Raw genomic sequence first — 20,813 nt, 5'->3', positions numbered from 1 at the left:
AAACTCACTCTGCACACACAAAGTCACTCTGCACACACACAAACTCACCCTGCGCACACACAAACTCACTCTGCGCACACACAAACTCACTCTGCACACACACAAACTCACTCTGCGCACACACAAACTCACTCTGCACACACAAACTCACTCTGCGCACACACAAACTCACTCTGCGCACACACAAACTCACTCTGCACACACAAAGTCACTCTGCACACACACAAACTCACCCTGCGCACACACAAACTCACTCTGCACACACAAACTCACTCTGCACACACAAACTCACTCTGCACACACACAAACTCACTCTGCACACACAAACTCACTCTGCACACACAAAGTCACTCTGCACACACACAAAGTCACTCTGCGCACACACAAACTCACTCTGCGCACACACAAAGTCACTCTGCACACACAAACTCACTCTGCACACACAAACTCACTCTGCACACACAAACTCACTCTGCGCACACACAAACTCACTCTGCACACACAAACTCACTCTGCACACACAAAGTCACTCTGCGCACACACAAACTCACTCTGCGCACACACAAACTCACTCTGCACACACACAAACTCACTCTGCGCACACACAAACTCACTCTGCACACACAAACTCACTCTGCGCACACACAAACTCACTCTGCGCACACACAAACTCACTCTGCACACACAAAGTCACTCTGCACACACACAAACTCACCCTGCGCACACACAAACTCACTCTGCACACACAAACTCACTCTGCACACACAAACTCACTCTGCACACACAAAGTCACTCTGCACACACACAAAGTCACTCTGCACACACACAAACTCACCCTGCGCACACACAAACTCACTCTGCACACACAAAGTCACTCTGCACACACAAACTCACTCTGCACACACAAACTCACTCTGCACACACAAACTCACTCTGCGCACACACAAACTCACTCTGCGCACACACAAACTCACTCTGCGCACACAAACTCACTCTGCACACACAAACTCACTCTGCACACACAAAGTCACTCTGCGCACACACAACATCTACTGGGTGAGTCACTCTGCAAACAGAGGTCACCGCGTTGGTGTTTTTTCACTTATTATTACGATTTCAAACGTGCGAGTGGTAAAAGAGGGGCTGGCGGTAAAACGCTGCTCCGCTCTCGATTGTGTCGTGTGTACAATTTGCTGCATGTCCTCCCTTCTCTCTCAACCCCCATTTCACTCTGTACTTTCCTGTCAATAACGGCCCACATAATCTTTAAAAAGAAAAAGAGACTATAAAAAACTCACTGCGTGACAAGTCAGGTCTGTGGAGAGGCAGTTGAACCACCATAATGGCTTAAAGACTTACCTTTAGTCCAGTTTGTGCTTGTTTATTTTAGGGCTGAAATGTTACGCAGTGGGTTTTACAGTAATGTAATGTTTTGAATTGGTGTATGCAGTTTAGGACTCATCTGAGAACAATTGTCCTGCTTATGAGGTTCAGGTTTTCTTCATTAATTGTTACTGAAGTGTGTCAATATTAATGATCTAGTTTCATAGCAACAAAAGTTTTTTAAAGGTTATTAACTGATGTTTCCTCTCCTTCAGTTAAAGGTGCGCTAAATTTGGAGATTGTATTGCTCTCAGAAATAATATGTTTTTCTGAGCAATAAAAACTCCTGTAACTTTAAAATGCAGGATAATAATAACATCTCCATGACACAAGTGGGGAGGGGATCCCCATCCGAAAAGTGACATAGTGAAGAAAGAAAAGTCTTCTTCTGAAAACTCTAGAATACGTCATTAACATATATGTCATTAACATATATGTTAATGACATATATGTCATTAACATATATGTCATTAACATATATGTCATTAACAACACAAGATAAAAGTGAGCACTAGCTGGCAGCGCCACATCATGGGGCCCCAGAACGGAACCTGGATGAGACCAGGGCCAAACCAGGACCAAACCAGGACTAAACCAGGACTAAACCAGGACTAAACCAGGGCCAAACCAGGGCCAAACCAGGACCAAACAAGGATCAAACCAGGACCAAACAAGGATAAAACCAGGACCAAACCAGGACCAAACAAGGATCAAACCAGGACCAAACCAGGACTAAACCAGGACTAAACCAGGACTAAACCAGGACCAAACTAGGACCAAACCAGGGCAAAACTAGGACCAAACCAGGACCAAACCAGGACCAAACCAGGACCAAACCAGGACCAAACAAGGATCAAACCAGGACCAAACTAGGACCAAACCAGGACTAAACCAGGACTAAACCAGGACCAAACCAGGACCAAACAAGGATCAAACCAGGACCAAACAAGGATAAAACCAGGACCAAACCAGGACCAAACAAGGATCAAACCAGGACCAAACCAGGACTAAACCAGGACTAAACCAGGACTAAACCAGGACCAAACTAGGACCAAACCAGGGCAAAACTAGGACCAAACCAGGACCAAACCAGGACCAAACCAGGACCAAACAAGGATCAAACCAGGACCAAACTAGGACCAAACCAGGACTAAACCAGGACTAAACCAGGACCAAACCAGGACCAAACAAGGATCAAACCAGGACCAAACCAGGACTAAACCAGGGCCAAACCAGGGCCAAACCAGGGCCAAACCAGGACCAAACTAGGACCAAACCAGGACTAAACCAGGACCAAACAAGGATCAAACCAGGACCAAACCAGGACCAAACAAGGATCAAACCAGGACCAAACCAGGACTAAACCAGGACTAAACCAGGACTAAACCAGGACTAAACCAGGGCCAAACCAGGGCCAAACCAGGGCCAAACCAGGGCCAAACCAGGGCCAAACCAGGACCAAACTAGGACCAAAGCAGGACTAAACCAGGACTAAACCAGGACCAAACAAGGATAAAACCAGGACCAAACAAGGATAAAACCAGGAACAAACCAGGACCAAACAAGGATCAAACCAGGACCAAACCAGGACTAAACCAGGACTAAACCAGGACTAAACCAGGGCCAAACCAGGGCCAAACCAGGACCAAACTAGGACCAAAGCAGGACTAAACCAGGACTAAACCAGGACCAAACAAGGATAAAACCAGGACCAAACAAGGATAAAACCAGGACCAAACCAGGACCAAACTAGGACCAAACCAGGGCAAAACTAGGACCAAACCAGGACCAAACCAGGACCAAACAAGGATCAAACCAGGACCAAACAAGGATAAAACCAGGACCAAACCAGGACCAAACAAGGATCAAACCAGGACCAAACCAGGACTAAACCAGGACTAAACCAGGACTAAACCAGGACCAAACTAGGACCAAACCAGGGCAAAACTAGGACCAAACCAGGACCAAACCAGGACCAAACCAGGACCAAACCAGGACCAAACAAGGATCAAACCAGGACCAAACTAGGACCAAACCAGGACTAAACCAGGACTAAACCAGGACCAAACCAGGACCAAACCAGGACCAAACAAGGATCAAACCAGGACCAAACCAGGACTAAACCAGGGCCAAACCAGGGCCAAACTAGGACCAAACCAGGACCAAACCAGGATCAAACCAGGACCAAACCAGGATCAAACCAGGACTAAACCTTTCTGATTGCATGGTCCTTTCCAAAAGCGACTTGTCTTTACACCCGATAACTTCAATATAATAAAATGTAATGGAACCGACACCTTAACGTGGTGGAGGGGTTTGAGTGCCCGAATGATCCCGGGAGCTATGTTGTCGGGGGCTTCATGCCCCTGGTAGGGTCTCCCAAGGCAAACAGGTCCTAGGTGACGGGTCAGACAAAGATCGGTTCAGAAGCCTCTTATGATGACAACACGAACAAGGCAGTTTACGTCGCCCGGATCGGCGTCACCGGGGCCCCATCCTGGAGCCAGGCCTGGGATGGGTGCTCCATGGCGAGCGCCTGGTGGCCGGGTCTTACCCCACGGGGCCCGGCCGGGCACAGCCCGAAAGAGCGACGTGGGGCCGCCCTCCCGTGGGCCCACCACCCGCAGGAGGATCCATAAGGGGCCGGTGCAGAGAGATCTGGGCGGCAGTCGACGGCAGGGGCCTCGGCGACCAGATCTCCAGACACAGAGACTAACTCTGGGGACATGGAATGTCACCTCGCTGGGGGGGAAAGAGCCTGAGCTTGTGCGGGAGGTTGAGCGATACCGACTAGATATAGTCGGCCTCACCTCCACGCACAGTTTGGGCTCTGGAACCCATCTCCTCGAGAGGGGCTGGACGCTCCACTTCTCTGGTGTTGCCCGCGGGGAGAGGCGACGGGCTGGTGTGGGCTTGCTGATAGCCCCTCAGCTCAGCCGCCACGTGTTGGAGTTTACCCCGGTGAACGAGAGGGTCGCGTCCCTCCGCCTTCGGGTGGGGGACAGGTCTCTCACTGTTGTGGCGGCCTACGGGCCGAACAGCAGTGCAGAGTACCCGGCCTTCTTGGAGTCCTTGGGAGGGGTACTGGACAGTGCACCGACCGGGGACTCCGTTGTTCTACTGGGGGACTTCAACGCCCACGTGGGCAATGACAGTGACACCTGGAGAGGGGTGATCGGGAAGAACGGCTTCCCCGATCTGAACCCGAGCGGTGTTCAGTTATTGGACTTCTGTGCTAGCCACGGATTGTCCATAACGAACACCATGTTCAAGCACAAGGGTGTTCATCAGTGCACATGGCACCAGGACACCCTAGGCCGGAGGTCAATGATCGACTTTGTTGTCGTGTCATCAGACCTCCGGCCGCGTGTCTTGGACACTCGGGTGAAGAGAGGGGCAGAGTTGTCAACCGATCACCACCTGGTGGTGAGTTGGATCCGCTGGCGGAGGAGGAAGCCGGACAGACTTGGCAGACCCAAGCGCATTGTGAGGGTCTGTTGGGAACGTCTAGTGGAGCCCTCTGTCAGTAGGGTATTCAACTCGCACCTCCGGGAGAGCTTCTCCCATGTCCCGGGGGAGGCTGGGGACATTGAGTCCGAGTGGACCATGTTCTCCGCCTCCATTGTTGATGCGGCTGCGCGGAGCTGTGGTCGCAAGGTCTCCGGTGCCTGTCGTGGCGGCAACCCCCGAACCCGGTGGTGGACACCGGAAGTAAGGGATGCCGTCAGACTGAAGAAGGAGGCCTATCAGGCCACTCTGGCTTGTAGGTCTCCGGAGGTCATCGAGGGGTATCGGCAGGCCAAGCGAGCCGCGGCTCGTGCTGTCGCAGAGGCAAAAACCTGGGCCTGGGAGGAGTTCGGGGAGGCCATGGAGGAGGACTATCGGTCGGCACCAAAGAAATTCTGGCAAACCGTCCGGCGCCTCAGGAGGGGGAAGCAGTGTCTCACCAACACCGTTTACGGTGCGGGTGGAGGCCTGCTGACCTCGACTGGGGATGTCGTCGGACGGTGGAAGGAATACTTTGAGGATCTCCTTAATCCCTCAGTCACGTCTTCCGAAGAGGAAGTAGAGACCGGGGACTCGGAGGCTGGCTCATCCATCACCCAAGCTGAAGTCACTGAGGTTGTTCGCAAACTCCTCGGTGGCAGGGCTCCGGGGGTGGATGAGATCCGCCCTGAGTACCTAAAGTATCTGGATGTTGTAGGACTGTCTTGGTTGACACGTCTCTGCAACATCGCGTGGCGTTCGGGGACCGTGCCTCTGGACTGGCAGACCGGGGTGGTGGTCCCTCTGTTCAAGAAGGGGGACCGGAGGGTGTGTTCCAACTACAGAGGGATCACACTCCTCAGCCTCCCAGGTAAGGTCTATTCCAAGGTACTGGAGAGGAGAATCCGACCGATAGTCGAACCTCGGATTCAGGAGGAGCAGAGTGGTTTTCGTCCCGGTCGTGGAACACTGGACCAGCTCTATACCCTCCATCGGGTGCTCGAGGGTTCATGGGAGTTTGCCCAACCAGTCTACATGTGCTTTGTGGATCTGGAGAAGGCTTTCGACCGTGTCCCTCGGGGTGTCCTTTGGGGGGTGCTTCGGGAGTACGGGGTCCGGGGCCCTTTGCTCAGGGCTGTCCGGTCCCTGTATGACCGGAGCAGGAGCTGTGTTCGCATTGCCGGCAGTAAGTCAGACCTGTTCCTAGTGCATGTTGGACTCCGCCAGGGCTGCCCTTTGTCACCGGTTCTGTTCATAATTTTTATGGACAGAATTTCTAGGCGCAGTCAGGGGTCGGAGGGTGTCTGGTTTGGGGACCACAGGGTCTCATCTCTGCTGTTTGCAGACGATGTTGTCCTGATGGCTCCATCAAACCCGGACCTGCAACATGCACTGGGACGGTTTGCAGCCGAGTGTGAAGCGGCTGGGATGAAAATCAGCACCTCCAAATCCGAGGCCATGGTTCTCGACCGGAAAAAGGTGGCTTGCCCTCTCGAGGTGGGTGGGGTGTCCTTGCCCCAAGTGGAGGAGTTTAAGTATCTCGGGGTCTTGTTCACGAGTGAGGGAAGGATGGAGCGTGAGATCGACAGGCGGATCGGTGCAGCGGCTGCAGTGATGCAGTCGCTGCATCGGACCGTTGTGGTGAAGAGGGAGCTGAGCCGAAAGGCAAAGCTCTCGATTTACCGGTCGGTCTACGTTCCTACCCTCACCTATGGTCATGAGCTTTGGGTAGTGACCGAAAGAACAAGATCGCGGATACAAGCGGTCGAAATGAGTTTCCTCCGCCGTGTGGCCAGGCGCTCCCTTAGAGATAAGGTGAGGAGCTCGGCCACACGGAGGGAGCTCGGAGTAGAGCCGCTGCTCCTCCACGTCGAGAGGAGCCAGCTGAGGTGGCTCGGGCATCTGTTCCGGATGCCTCCTGGGCGCCTCCCTCGGGAGGTGTTTCAGGCATGTCCCACCGGGAAGAGGCCCCGGGGAAGACCCAGGACACGCTGGAGAGACTATGTCTCTCGGCTGGCCTGGGAACGCCTCGGGATCCCCCCGGAGGAGTTAGAGGAAGTGTCTGGGGAGAAGGAAGTCTGGGAGTCCCTGCTCAGACTGCTGCCCCCGCGACCCGGCCCCGGATAAAGCGGCAGAAGATGGATGGATGGATGGGTTGTTATAATGCGCATGCCGTTGAGACATTTTAAAATATGAAACTGCTTTTTGTCAATCACATTGATTGGCGGTAAGGGGAAGGATGATGAAAACATCGAGTCTGACCTCCCGCCGCAGAGAGACAGTAACAAGATGTGACAAGATGAAAGACACGGACAGACGCGGAGAACAAAGTCGTCTAAGTATTTGTGGGCGAGTTTGTGGAGAGCGGAATACCTGTGAAGTGAAGCAAATGGAGGAGCTGTCAGCGGCTCTCCCAGTGATACGAACAGATGGACTGAAATAAACACACGGCCTGAGGGAGGAGAAGCTGGTCAGACAGAGGGAGTAGAGAAGAGAGAGAGGGTGAGAGTGAGGGAGAGAGGGTGAGAGAGTGAAGGTGACAAAGAGAGGGAGGAGGGTAGAGAGAGGAGAAGCTGGTCAGACAGAGGGAGAAGAGAGAGAGAGGGTGAGAGAGAGTGATGTGAAGGAGAGCGAGAGCAAGGGGAATGTGATGAAGAGAGGGAGGAGGGTGAGAGGAGGTAGAAAGGGAGCGAAGAGGAAGCTAAGTGAATGGGAGAGAGAGAAAAATAGGAAGGTGAAGAAGAGAGAAGGGTAGTGAGAAGAAAAGCTGGTCAGCCAGACAGAAAGTATAGAAGAAAGAACGACTGAAAGAGGGAAAATAAGAGAAATAGGAGAGGGAGGGAAGGAGAGAGAGAGAGAACTGTAAAGAGAGTAAAGAGAGAGGAAAAGATGTGAAGAAATGCTACAGAGAGCTGTATAAAGAGAAAGAGAGAAATGTGATGATAGAGAAAGAGTGAGAGAGGAGCAGAGAGTAGGAGGATATGGCACAGGGGAGTGTGGGACCTTCATTATGCAATCAGAACAGACAAGGGAATAACACAAGGCGCGATCAGATCCTGTTAGCTCCCTTTAGATCCTGTTAGCTCCCTTTAGCTCCTGTTAGCTCTCTTTAACTCCTGTTAGCTCTCTTTAACTCCCTTTAGCTCCCTTTAGCTCTCTTTAGCTCTCTTTAGCTCTCTTTAGCTCCTGTTAGCTCCCTTTAGCTCCTGTTAGCTCTCTTTAACTCCTGTTAGCTCTCTTTAACTCCCTTTAGCTCTCTTTAGCTCTCTTTAGCTCCTGTTAGCTCTCTTTAGCTCCTGTTAGCTATCTTTAGCTCCTGTTCGCTCCCTTTAGCTCCTGTTAGCTCTCTTTAACTCCCTTTAGCTCCTGTTAGCTCTCTTTAGCTCCTGTTAGCTCCATTTAGCTCCATTTAGCTCCCTTTAGCTCCTGTTAGCTCTCTTTAGCTCCCTTTAGCTCCCTTTAGCTCCAGTTAGCTCCCTTTAGCTCCTGTTAGCTCTCTTTAGCTCCCTTTAGCTCCCTTTAGCTCCCTTTAGCTCCGGTTAGCTCTCTTTAGCTCCTGTTAGCTATCTTTAGCTCCTGTTAGCTCCCTTTAGCTCCTGTTAGCTCCCTTTAGCTCCTGTTAGCTCTCTTTAACTCCCTTTAGCTCCTGTTAGCTCTCTTTAGCTCCTGTTAGCTCCATTTAGCTCCCTTTAGCTCCCTTTAGCCCCTGTTAGCTCTCTTTAGCTCCCTTTAGCTCCCTTTAGCTCCGGTTAGCTCCCTTTAGCTCCTGTTAGCTCTCTTTAGCTCCCTTTAGCTCCGGTTAGCTCTCTTTAGCTCCTGTTTGCTCTCTTTAGCTCCCTTTAGCTCCCTTTAGCTCTCTTTAGCTCCTGTTTGCTCTCTTTAGCTCCCTTTAGCTCCTGTTAGCTCTCTTTAGCTCCTGTTTGCTCTCTTTAGCTCCTGTTAGCTCCATTTAGCTCCCTTTAGCTCCTGTTAGCTCTCTTTAGCTCTCTTTAGCTCTCTTTAGTTCTCTTTAGCTCCTGTTTGCTCTCTTTAGCTCCTGTTAGCTCTCTTTAGCTCTCTTTAGCTCTCTTTAGCTCTCTTTAGTTCTCTTTAGCTCCTGTTAGCTCTCTTTAGCTCCCTTTAGCTCCGGTTAGCTCTCTTTAGCTCCTGTTTGCTCTCTTTACCTCCCTTTAGCTCCCTTTAGCTCTCTTTAGCTCCTGTTTGCTCTCTTTAGCTCCCTTTAGCTCCTGTTAGCTCTCTTTGGCTCCTGTTTGCTCTCTTTAGCGCCTGTTAGCTCCATTTAGCTCCCTTTAGCTCCTGTTAGCTCTCTTTAGCTCTCTTTAGCTCTCTTTAGCTCCTGTTTGCTCTCTTTAGCTCCTGTTAGCTCCATTTAGCTCCCTTTAGCTCCTGTTACTCTCTTTAGCTCTCTTTAGCTTCTGTTTGCTCTTTTTAGCTCATGTTAGCTCCCTTTAGCTCCTGTTAGCTCTCTTTAGCTCCCTTTAGCTCCGGTTAGCTCTCTTTAGCTCCTGTTTGGTCTCTTTAGCTCCCTTTAGCTCTCTTTAGCTCTCTTTAGCTCTCTTTAGCTCCTGTTTGCTCTCTTTAGCTCCTGTTAGCTCCATTTAGCTCCCTTTAGCTCCTGTTAGCTCTCTTTAGCTCTCTTTAGTTCTCTTAACTCCTGTTTGCTCTCTTTAGTTCTCTTTAGCTCTCTTTAGTTCTCTTTAGCTCCTGTTTGCTCTCTTTAGCTCTCTTTAGCTCCTGTTAGCTCTCTTTAGCTCCCTTTAGCTCTCTTTAGCTCCTGTTAGCTCTCTTTAGCTCCTGTTTGCTCTCTTTAGCTCCCTTTAGCTCCCTTTAGCTCCCTTTCCAGTTTAACAACTGATTCTAATTTGACGCAATTCGGACTTTATCTGCGCAAACGGCAGAAATGTTAAATTTGGGAGATTTCTGAAATTCTTGCTACAGTTTGCGGCTTCGCCGCTCAGAGACCGTGACAGGTATCAATGTAATTTGGATAACTTTTGATGTCCCACTCCTCAGTAGCATTTTCACCAAATTTCAGCTTTTTAGAGCCAACGCCCTGGGAGGAGTTCGTAAAAGTACGACGTTTGGAAAAACTCCCTAGTCATGCTTAGCCATTTTTGAAGCAATATGGCCGACATTTGGTTGGGCGGACGGCGTTGCCGTAGTAATATTTTTTACTTCTCTTGTCACCATCTACCTCTGCGCCAAATTTCATGATTCTACGATCAGATATTTTTTGGGTCATTTCCTATCTCTCAATGCATTTTTGGTACATTTGGGGGCGCTGACGCGCCAATTTTTTTTATTTTAGAAAAGGGAAATAGCCAGAATGTAGAGAGGCACGATTTTTAGAGGTGTGCAAATTTTTGTGACTTTTTGTCAATGTTCACTGGGTGAAAAATAGGGGGGTTGGTCCCGAGAAGAAAGAAAGAAGAAAGAATAATATTCCGATGCGAAAACAATGTTTCCCATTTTTCAAATATCATAAACTATACATTTTCGGAAAGCGTGAGTGCTTTCCTACCTCATGGTGTGGGTCACTGGTCACTGACGGGTACTTTCGTTAATTTTGAGTGGGCTCCGCCCAGTTTGTGTTTTTGGCCCTCTATACAGTAATAATGTTAATTTTTTGCATTACATGCTTATATGCACGGAACATGCAAGAGATGGGGAACGTATTCGTGAGCTACTTAGGGCAAACGAGCGCTTTATATGGGGATCAATGTAAAGTGCTCGTTTAGTGCGTACTTTTGCACGGGCTTCGCCCGTTTACAACGGTAATGTTCCATTTTCCTACTACTAATTAGTATGCACGGGGCGTGCATGAGTGGAGGAGTGGGTTAGTGAGTGTTTGGAAGTGGGCGAGCGCTTTGCGCTCGATTTCGTGCGCACTATGTGCGCACTTTCGCAGCCGTGCTTCGCACGGCCTTACGAGATTAATAGGCCTCTCGCCAGCTTGTGGCGCTCGGGCCTAATAATGTAATATATGAAATGTATAGAAAGCCACAAGATTAGTAAGGTTGTGATAAAGTTGATTAAAGATGCACTATGTAACTTTTCTGGTGTGGTGTTTGTAACCGGTTTCTCTCAGCGGAGATGATATTGCGTCAGATGTTCCACAGTAGAGCTTTAAACGTATCTATCTTACGTTGGTTTTATTCTTCTAAAATACCCCGGAAAACATTCATGTCTTCAGCAATCTGTCCACAGATCTGCCTGTTGGCGTCACCGGCTCGTGTCCATGGAGACAGATTGGTTAAACGCCATACAGTGGAACGTTCCAGGCAAAGCAATTACATCTCCATGGTTACGAGCATGCTTCGGGCCATTCACCAGAAAAGTTACTAAGTGCATCTTTGAGGAAACGACTTTTATTTCGGCCTTTTAATAATCATTACGTCATCGAATCTGGTGTTCCCACAGGACGAGACGAGACACGCGATTGGCTCCACGAGAACGAGATTTTGACTTAATAAAACTTACATTTACCGCGTGGTTCAGCAACAATTTAGATTATTTTTCTGTATTTATGTCACGATAGAACAGCTTTTTTTCCAACTGCAGCTTCTCAAAACGTGTTTCGCCGTTGTTAACACTTTTGAATTGTCAACAAAAAAAAATGTCAAGGCTTTTACGGAAAGAGGCGGTTATTAATCTAACTGAAAAGCTCAAAATCACTTCAAAACTCTTTTAATACTATTAATCTCTGCTGTCCTTGGAGTTTACAGAATCCATATGGCGGCAGGCGACAATCAAAGAATGAGCTTGAAATTGTAAGAGTGCGAAAAACACTAGAGCACCAAGGTTCTTAAAATGATGTCTGCGGCGATTAATCAACTATAGAAGTATAGAAAATAATCATCGTTTTACTTTAATAATTATCTGGGCTTTATGGGCTCTTTTTACAACAAAGACAGTGGCATAATTAAACCAACAGGTCAAAAAAGGATAAATATAACGGATTTTCATCAATAATACACTTAATTTGTAAATATTCTACTTTTGGCAGCATATTTCAACCTTTATTCGGCCGACAACGTATTTAAAAAGTCTCAATCATAAATAAAGATAATTGCTTGTCCGAGCTGAACCGCGTGCAGCGCCGCGGGGTCGTGAGGCGGCGGGTAAAGCGGGCACTGACCATGATTCCCGTGAGCAGACACACTCCTTTCCCGCAGTAGGTGTGAGGAACCATGTCGCCGTAGCCAATGGACAAGAAGGTGATGGAGATAAGCCACATGGCACCCAGGAAGTTACTGGTCACATCCTGGGCATCGTGGTACCTGAAACACACACACACCTCATGAAACAACCACATCTGACATCCTCCACTGTCGCTCCAGCCTCTCCCGCACTGTAGAGTTACCATAGCAACTAATCACATGAGGCTCGCAAAAGCAGTTTAAATGCTTTCCACTTTGTTTTTTAATTTTTTTTAAATACATAGAAAATAATGGATTATGTAGATATTGTGTGTGTGTTCTGCAATGCAAAATGGAGATAGAAGTTTAAATTTGGCTGATATGCTCGCAATAAATAAATGATAATAAATAAAATGAATAAAATGAATAAAATGAATAAAATGAATAAATATATACAGCACATACAATACATACAATACATACATAATAAAATAATCAATAAAGATTTGTCAAGTCTAAAAATTCACTATACTTAGACTAACCATAATTGAACGTGTTCTTTATTTACAGTATTTTTGTCTTAGGCAATAATATCAGAGCTACCATAGCAACATGGTAGTTATCCCCTGAAAACCGTAACTTATGCCTGTGATTTCTGAAAAGGGCCTGTGTGTGTGTTTTGCTATTGTAAAATGACAAGCTTTAATCATTTAATCATTCAGCTATTTTTGTAAGGATTATACATTGTCTAAAGCCGTCTATAAAAGAAATGCTAATAAAGCCTGGATGATGACCACAGAGCGGCTTACAGCAGCTGGACAGGGGGACTTTTAATCAACATTATTAACCAGCTGACATTTCCTCCAGCTTCTTAAAATAAACACTGTCTGTGGCATCATATCACACAATAAGGACTTTACTTTAGTAACTCTATGAATATTGTTAGATTGATCGACGCTCTAATGTAATGTAACAATGACAATGAGTTATTCTTGATAAATTAGTGGGAACATTTCTGTTTGTTTGTTTGTTTGTTTGTTTGTTAACCTTTGAGCTGTAGAGAGTAAAATATCTCTGACACATCATGTACACAGTTTAGTAACTTAATATATAGTTTTTTATTTATAAAATGGGTTACTGGGATTATCCTGCTTTAGAGTTATTGTGTCATAGTGTTTACATGGTCAAGAGAAATCTGATCATCAAAACACCTGGAGACATGTGTCAGTTCATCAATGGATATTTAGAGTAACTGTTGAAAGACGATGTATAATGAAAATGTATTCTTATAATCTTTAACATGTTTTTCTTAAACTTTTGTCTTCATTTTGCTTTTTTTCTGCATAATTTTCCATGTCAAAATCTGCACAGCTGTGAACAATCAGTAACTCAACAAATCAGACTACTCCAGAAATCAGATCATAATCGGATTTTTGTTGTGTTATGTAAACATAGCCAGTGGTATTCCTGCTGCACCATGTAACTTTTTAGAGAAGGGTCCGCCCCCTGCTTGTCTCCATGGAGATGGAGATGAGAGGTTGCCTGGAATGTTCCATATTATGGCACTGAACATACAGTATCCATCTCCATGGAGATGCGCCTGTTGAAGGTCAGATCTGTAGCTAAGCGACTCTGCTCACCCACAGTATGAATGTATGTTTAAAGGCATGTTTAAATGTCATACTGTGTACTGCCCGGTGGTGGAGTGGTTAAGGCACAGCACACGTATGCAGGGTTGAGAGTTTGAATCCCGACTCAGACAGTTTACTGCATGTCCTCCCTTCTCTCTCATCCCCATTTCACACTGTCCTTTCCTGCTTTACTGCGGAACAGTTCAAACAAAGCCGTACCATCTCCAGTGGAACAAGCAGATGGTGGACTCCTCACTATAAGTCCCACAGTCCAGCTGTAAAGGTTCCTCCATGTTCAATGTTTCTGTACCATCATGTCGTCGTGACGCACTTTTAATTGTGGGTGACATTTTGTTGACCCAGTCTTATTTAACATTCATATCCTGTATAAACAATGAATGAACGTTTTAGTGCTGTCCTATACAGTAAGTGAGGGCACTCTGTTCTCTTCAGGTTAAAGTCCCAAGAGTGAACCATGTTTGCATTGTGTTCCTGGATGTAAAAGGCACTGGACACAATATACCTTTTAATGTTCAGTATGCATGTATAGACCTTTCAAAATAATTGAACTTATTGTCCAATACATGAGAAATGAACAATACTTTTAGTCTCGATATTTGTTTTGCAAATAGTGGCAAGCTTTTCTTATCTTTTGTAGAACATTAAAACGGATATTGTACTTTTTTATGTGTATTTAGTATTAATTTATAACATGATGTAATATCATTATTTTACATTTTATTCATTGTAAAATAACATTGATCTAAAATGGCCTAGTAATTGGAACAGGTCCATGGATGTCTACGGACAGTGGGCGGAGCTAGGGGATAGGTGAAAACAGACCATTTCTGAGCACTCAAGCCTCAAATGGAGGACAATACAAGAATACTCAAACATAAAATACAACTTTGAGTGAGTTTACGATGAGAAAACACCATTATAACCAGGTTAAAAATCCATTTTACATTTAACTAAAGTGTTTCATTTTGCTATTTAGTTTATTTATGACATGGTTCATTAGGAAAAGGCATTACTGATCCTGCTTAAAGGTCCAATAACATGCAAAATCGACTTTTCAGAGCTTTTAACCTTCTTACATTGCTATTTGTGCTTCATATATGTACCCAGAGTGTTTTTTTGATTGATTCCCGCAGTGTTTAGCTATATTACAGACTATCTCCTTTCCTCCAATCTCCAAACTGACGGGCGGTGGGGCAAGACCGCGTCATAAGGGCAAGCACGCGTCACCATCCCCCCCTCCATCTATAGATATATCTGTTCTGCGCACGCTGTAGAATAAACACCAGATTTATTTAGTCTCAAAGTAATGTTGATCTGAAGTTCTATCGTTTCTCACTCGCGCGGAGCAGCGCAGCGCGGAGCAGACAGCTGTGGGGCTACGTCACGGGTGGGCGGGGCACACACGCTCTCTGAGACTACGTCACAGGTGGGCGGGGCACACAAGCGCTCTGAGACTACGTCACAGGTTGGGCGGGGGAGCCAGATCGGTCTTCGCAAGGGTGGGGGCGAATATCAAACCAAGCCGTTTGCATTTCCGGGTTGGTGAGGGGGTCCAAGGTCTGGGTGATATTTCTTAACTATTATGTTAAGGGTGTTGCACAACCCTTATTATTATCAATTATACACTTAGGATAGACTACGAAACGTGAAAAAAAGCATGTTATGGCACCTTTAAGGCTTTTTGTTTTACAAAAAGCACTTCAAAACTTGTAATTGCGGCACAACTATCAACAGTCTGGCCCACTTTGACACACCAAGGTCCCGGAAGTACATTTCCAATACATTTTGTCAAATTCAAATACAGTATTTAGCGTCTGAAGGCACGACGGAGGCTAAACAACTGTGAGGCAACTAATTTCCATGACACAATTATTTTTAGTGAAATATATTGGAAACCATTTGCGGTTTGTAAAGTTTCCAAAATATATTTGAAATTAGTTTTTTGTTTTGTTTTGTTTTTGTAAAGTCTATATTTTTCTATAGACTTTCTATAGACTAAACCGCAAATGGTTTGAATGGGAAAGTTACTTCCCAAACTTCGTCTCTGTTGAGCACAAAACTGTCTCCATTTCTCATCATTAGAACATTTATACTGCATGTATTTATTGTATACTAGTGGATATATTCCAAATTAAATAACCAACTCCACTGTCTGTATCAAATTAGTGGTGCAACTGGTTAGAAAGCCTCATAAACCAAAGTCTAAAGCTCTATTACATTGCACACATGTCTCAGATTATGTTTCCTGCCAAATCAATTTATTTTCTCTATTGAATTCATTGTGCTATTACAGCTCAGTCTGGTGTATTTGTGGTGCGCCGCACAGACAGGAGCAGTTACTAGACAATTACACACTATTATTATAACATAACCTATTTATAGAGTCTTCTAAAAGTATTTCACATATTCTATTAGTGTTGTCGAAACTATAATAAACTTCAGATTCATTCGGTATCGTTACTGAGAAAATGTATAAATACGACAATGTTTGAATAATTTAAAGCCACAAGTTTTTGTCTTTTTGTTGTTTTTATATAATGATAAAAAAAAACACCTTATCTGTTCAAAACTCTGTTCAAAGGTTATTTAACTTGAAATGAGTATAGCGCCTCCCCTTTTCCGTCTATAGTACAGTCAAATGTAAATAGTTTTTGATATTCTTTGTCATTTAAATGGGTTCCTTATAAATGTATACCGGTAATATATATATTTTTAAATTCTTATTTGTGTTAGTATCGTTAACCATTTTGATTGGGTTTAATATACCTTTAATATTAAGGTTTTTTAGCTGTATTGTGATTGTAAAAGAAATGTAAATATAAGTCTCTCTGGTCCAACAACATAACACATAAACACAAAAACTACAAAACATCAAACTAAAGAAAAGACTAACATAAAAGAAAGAGTGTCCATGCCAAAAACACGCAAACAATCAAAGATCAAACTGTTTCGACTTTTTTTGTGTTGAGAATGTTTTTAACTCTCACTCGGGTGTAAAAAGTTTTGCCGAGAATCAAAACCTTTTTCTCAGTATCAACATTGAGTTCAAATGTTGTTTCCTGTGACGCGGCTAGATGCCATCGATAGTTTTTAACATGACGTCGTGCACATTTCCATGGCAACACTGGAAGGTCACAGCAACAACAACTAAAGCAACCGGGTTTATCAGTTGAGTCCAGTCAGGGAGGAATGTCCACCCACCTCTCGCATACTCGCACCGTCCAGGCAGCGATGATCCACAGGGAGATGCTAAAGACCAGCAGCACCGTCCCGGGGCAGATCGTCATGAGCGTTTTCATTACAAACCGTGTGTTAAAATGAACCTGCAACAACAACAAAAAACATTAGAAAGTAGAGTGACCCCCGCGGCAATCTGCTGGTCAGGTGCCGGGCAGCGATGATGACTCGACTGACCGTGACAAGTCGACTGTAAAAAATAACTGTAATCATCATTGTCTGGACTATACGGACTTGTATAAAATGTAAATATGTACAAAAAGACAAAAACAGTGGCATTATTTCATCAAAATGTCAAAAACGAATGAACCGTTTCAGATCTTTATCAATAACACACTTCTTACCATATTTCAACCTTGATGTATTTATAAAGTCTCAATGTACTATAGAAATAATCGTTTGTCTCGTCGTCTAACTAAAATAATCATTAATGACAGCGTTACAAGAGGCCCATTTTCTGCTTTTTAGATTTAGCGATGGAGAAACAAGAATTCACGCTCCTTCCTCCAACATGAAGTCTCGACTCTGGTTTCATCTGCCAGTTTAGATGGATGTGATTGACGGGTGGATTAGTCCATCCACAATAACACAAAAATGGCAGCTTACGAGTGAAAAACATAAAAAATAAATAACTCAGACGGGAGACCGAGAAACATGGCAGACTTGTTACCATGTGGTGTCTGCGTTTGGCCTGAATCACAGGAGAAGGAGGTGGAGACCAGACCCAGACCTTCTGTACAGAATATACAGAGGGAACCAGTCTCCAGGCCGTGCTAAAACAGACACTTTTTATCATCTCTACTTTTTATCCTAGATTCCTGACACAACCATCTTTAGTCATACTAGGCTGGGATATCCATAGGTTTCAGCGTCCAGTTATAGGCACTATTTTAAGAGCTTTTCACACATTCTAAATACTTGGGCTGTAATCGTTGGGTCGATAACTGTTTGGAGGATTAGATAAGATAAGGATAAACGTTTTTTGTCCTGAAAATTTGTCCTGGAATCGTAACATGACGAGCAACGGCAAACATTTAACAACTGCAAAGTCGCACTAAAAAAGTACACTTTTAACAAACTAATGCGCATTAAGTTTGTTTAAGTCCTGTGCACAAGACATGGGGCGAGTCAGCTCCAGGTTCGGACGTGACTGGACAGTTTAATCACTTTTTATGAGGAGGCCATTTCATTTACTAGTATTTCTCTGCGTACATAGTCATTTGTGTGTGAGATTCTGCCACCTTACGCCCCTTTCGCTGATTAATCGATCACAACAGCCCTTCAAAATACAACAATTCTCTTTCAGCAAGTCCTATGTAGGCAGCTTAAAACGACACAGAAGCCCATGCAATACAGAGAAGACTTAATTGCATTTAACATTAGACTCTCATATTCTCGAGCTTCTGATTTGCACTTGCAGAATCTTGACTGTTATGGGGGAACGGGACTCGCCCTTTGACTCCTGGCTCAGCGCTGAAGTAATTGGCCTGCTGCAGTTTCATTTGTGAATAAGTGGTACAATTTAAACTGTGTGTATCTGAGCGGTGAGGGGCAGGTCCTTGAAGCGCTGCTAAATGAGTTTGAGTCATGTTTCGAAGTCCACAATGACGGCACCGCCTCTTCTCACCTCCTCTTCAGTCACTATGTTTACATGCAGATGCCCAGTTAGTTGCAGGTCAAAAAACAAACGGGTATGAAGAGACGTTCATGGATAAGCAACAACTCATTTAGGTTGGGCATTTGATTTTCAGACCTGATAGGAACTGTGCTGCTTTCCGTTAGCATTTATTTTCACTTGGATGCTGTGGTGGGACTGCAGTTTGTCATTGCTGTTGATCTGAAACGAGTGCGTACACGTCCAAACAGATGAAAGCCTCTCCGAGTCTGCTCCTGTCTTTATCGCACAGGCAGCATCAATACGACACAGACTTCTCCAGATGTGTTTATGGGATCTGGGAGATTCAAATCAAAATAACCTTTAACTGCAGTTCCTGGATTTACATACATTTTGAAAATGCTGTTTACATTGTAGTTGGCCAGTTATGCAGTTTTCCTGGTGTGTATGTAAATGTAGTGACTGTAGATCAAGTCACTGCTGCTGCTTCACTGGTGACCAAACCAGGCTCTCCACTCTTGTTAGCATATACTGTATATGTGCTGATTCTATAACGTTGTTATCTCACTGCCAATCATTTACTATATGCCATGTTTATTATCCTCAGCACTTGAAGGCCAAATCTCATTCTGTTTGGTACTTTTCATGCCCCATTTGACTCATATGCAATATCTTGTTCCCATTTCACGCTCCCGTCTCGTATCGTATTATGAGAGATCCACCGGGTTCACATCTAAGTCTGTGTGCAGTGCAGTAACGCCACAGAACTCTTTCTTTAAAGCTGTGATGAGTGTGAACACAGACCTTGTTTAGGGCGCCTATACTCCGGGACGAGGCGTCGGTAAACAGTTTGCTGTGCAGGAGCATGACTCTGGCGATGAGGTAGAGCCGCAGGAACATGGGAACACTCAGCACCATGTCCAGGTCGGCCTCGGCCTGGGACGGAGCGTAAGAGAAGGCCAACCGCGCCCTCCACTGGAACTTGAAGTCTCCGGGGATCGGGTGCACCGCGGAAACCAACAGCTCCAGAGAGATGAGCAGCACCCGCTCCATCGTCATGGCGATGCGCCAGTCGTCCGCCCCGTTGTCGATGACGAACAGCTGCAGAGGCAGAAAAGAGTTTTTATGGTAAGTTTCCTCTTCACGCTCCACTGACAGTCCACTCATCCCGCGGATGAGGGAGCTGATGGTTAAAGAAATCAGGGCAATTTTAACTTAAAGTCTTGTAGGGGAATGGAGATGGACATTCCACGGCCAGATAACAGACAATCTCTCTTTGAACATTGGGGGTTTTTCGTTCTCCCTCTGTCCCTCACCGCAGGGAGCCGCTGTGACTTGTGTGATAACAGATCTTCTCCCCACAGTCTTACAGGAGGACGCCCCGATGAAAACTATGTTTTATGTGATTATGCCATGAATGTTTGTCCGAATCAACTCCGTACACCGTATGTTTCACCTTGTGTTATGTATTTTTCCACTGTTTAAGGTTTTATATTCCCAATGCTTTAACTCGAGTGCCCATCACAGGTGAAAGAAGATGTAAAATGTATCTACCTCAAGAAATAATGTGTATAAACTGCTCAAAAGTGTTTAACGTGTAAATGTTAAAACAGGGTTTAAATGTTTTGCCATTATTTACGTTACTTACGTTACTTTATTTTCTCGACCAGGAAATGTTAAACGGGAAGTTCTTCCTCTTCTCTTCTCTTCTCTTCTCATCCCCTTTGTCTTTTCTCTTGGAAGCCGTCTCCACGGACGAGCCTTTCACTTTTTCCTTTGTCTCAACAAAAATCCGTCCGTCACGTGGTCGACAAGGCCATGCCAGCCCTGGACTCTGAAACCACCTGAAACCACCTGAAACCACCTGGAACCACCTGGAACTAAGCTTAAGCGCTAAACCGGACAGAGACTTTCTTTGCTACTTCGTTTCTCTTCCTTTTTGAAGTAATCTACGCCGTTTACGTGGATCAGCGCTACGTCCTCATCTGAGTAAAGGCCACGTAAGGAGCTAACACGCCGCTAAAGCGTTCTACCGCTAAGGAACTCTCGGATATCGCCTCCGTTGCCACCGGCGCCAAGGACCTCACAGCCGCCGCTGCCTTCCTCGCTCCACGGCCAGCACACCGCTCCACGGCCAGCACACCGCTCCACGGCCAGCACACCGCTCCACGGCCAGCACACCGCTCCACGGCCAGCACACCGCTCCACGGCCAGCACACCGCTCCACGGCCAGCACACCGCTCCACGGCCGCCGCCCGCTTCACGAACCTTCGCCGCTACACCGCTACACGCGACACCTCG

General features: G+C 45.8%; 2 protein-coding genes across 2 annotated transcripts in view; one reads left to right on the top strand and one right to left on the bottom strand.

The window, feature by feature from the left end:
- Window positions 1-20,813, top strand: part of rps27.2 (ribosomal protein S27, isoform 2) — a 319,694-nt gene that overhangs the window by 56,833 nt on the left and 242,048 nt on the right. The window lies entirely within an intron of this gene.
- LOC140374674 (small conductance calcium-activated potassium channel protein 1-like) overlaps window positions 1-20,813 on the bottom strand; it is a 103,876-nt gene that overhangs the window by 28,968 nt on the left and 54,095 nt on the right. The window contains exons 4-6 of the mRNA XM_072461662.1: window positions 19,317-19,613; window positions 16,862-16,983; window positions 12,008-12,149 (exon numbers count right to left, since the gene is read on the bottom strand). Of these exons, the coding sequence (XP_072317763.1) occupies window positions 12,008-12,149; window positions 16,862-16,983; window positions 19,317-19,613 (561 nt within the window). The remainder of the gene's footprint in view (window positions 1-12,007; window positions 12,150-16,861; window positions 16,984-19,316; window positions 19,614-20,813) is intronic.

This window comes from Eucyclogobius newberryi, unplaced genomic scaffold (assembly GCF_026437365.1).
Source record: "Eucyclogobius newberryi isolate DKJ021-1_F unplaced genomic scaffold, fEucNew1.0.hap1 SCAF_3, whole genome shotgun sequence".
Taxonomy (NCBI): Eukaryota; Metazoa; Chordata; class Actinopteri; order Gobiiformes; family Gobiidae; genus Eucyclogobius; species Eucyclogobius newberryi.
The sequence above is the reverse complement of the archived record's forward strand: the minus strand, read 5'-3'. Positions and strand labels throughout refer to the sequence as shown.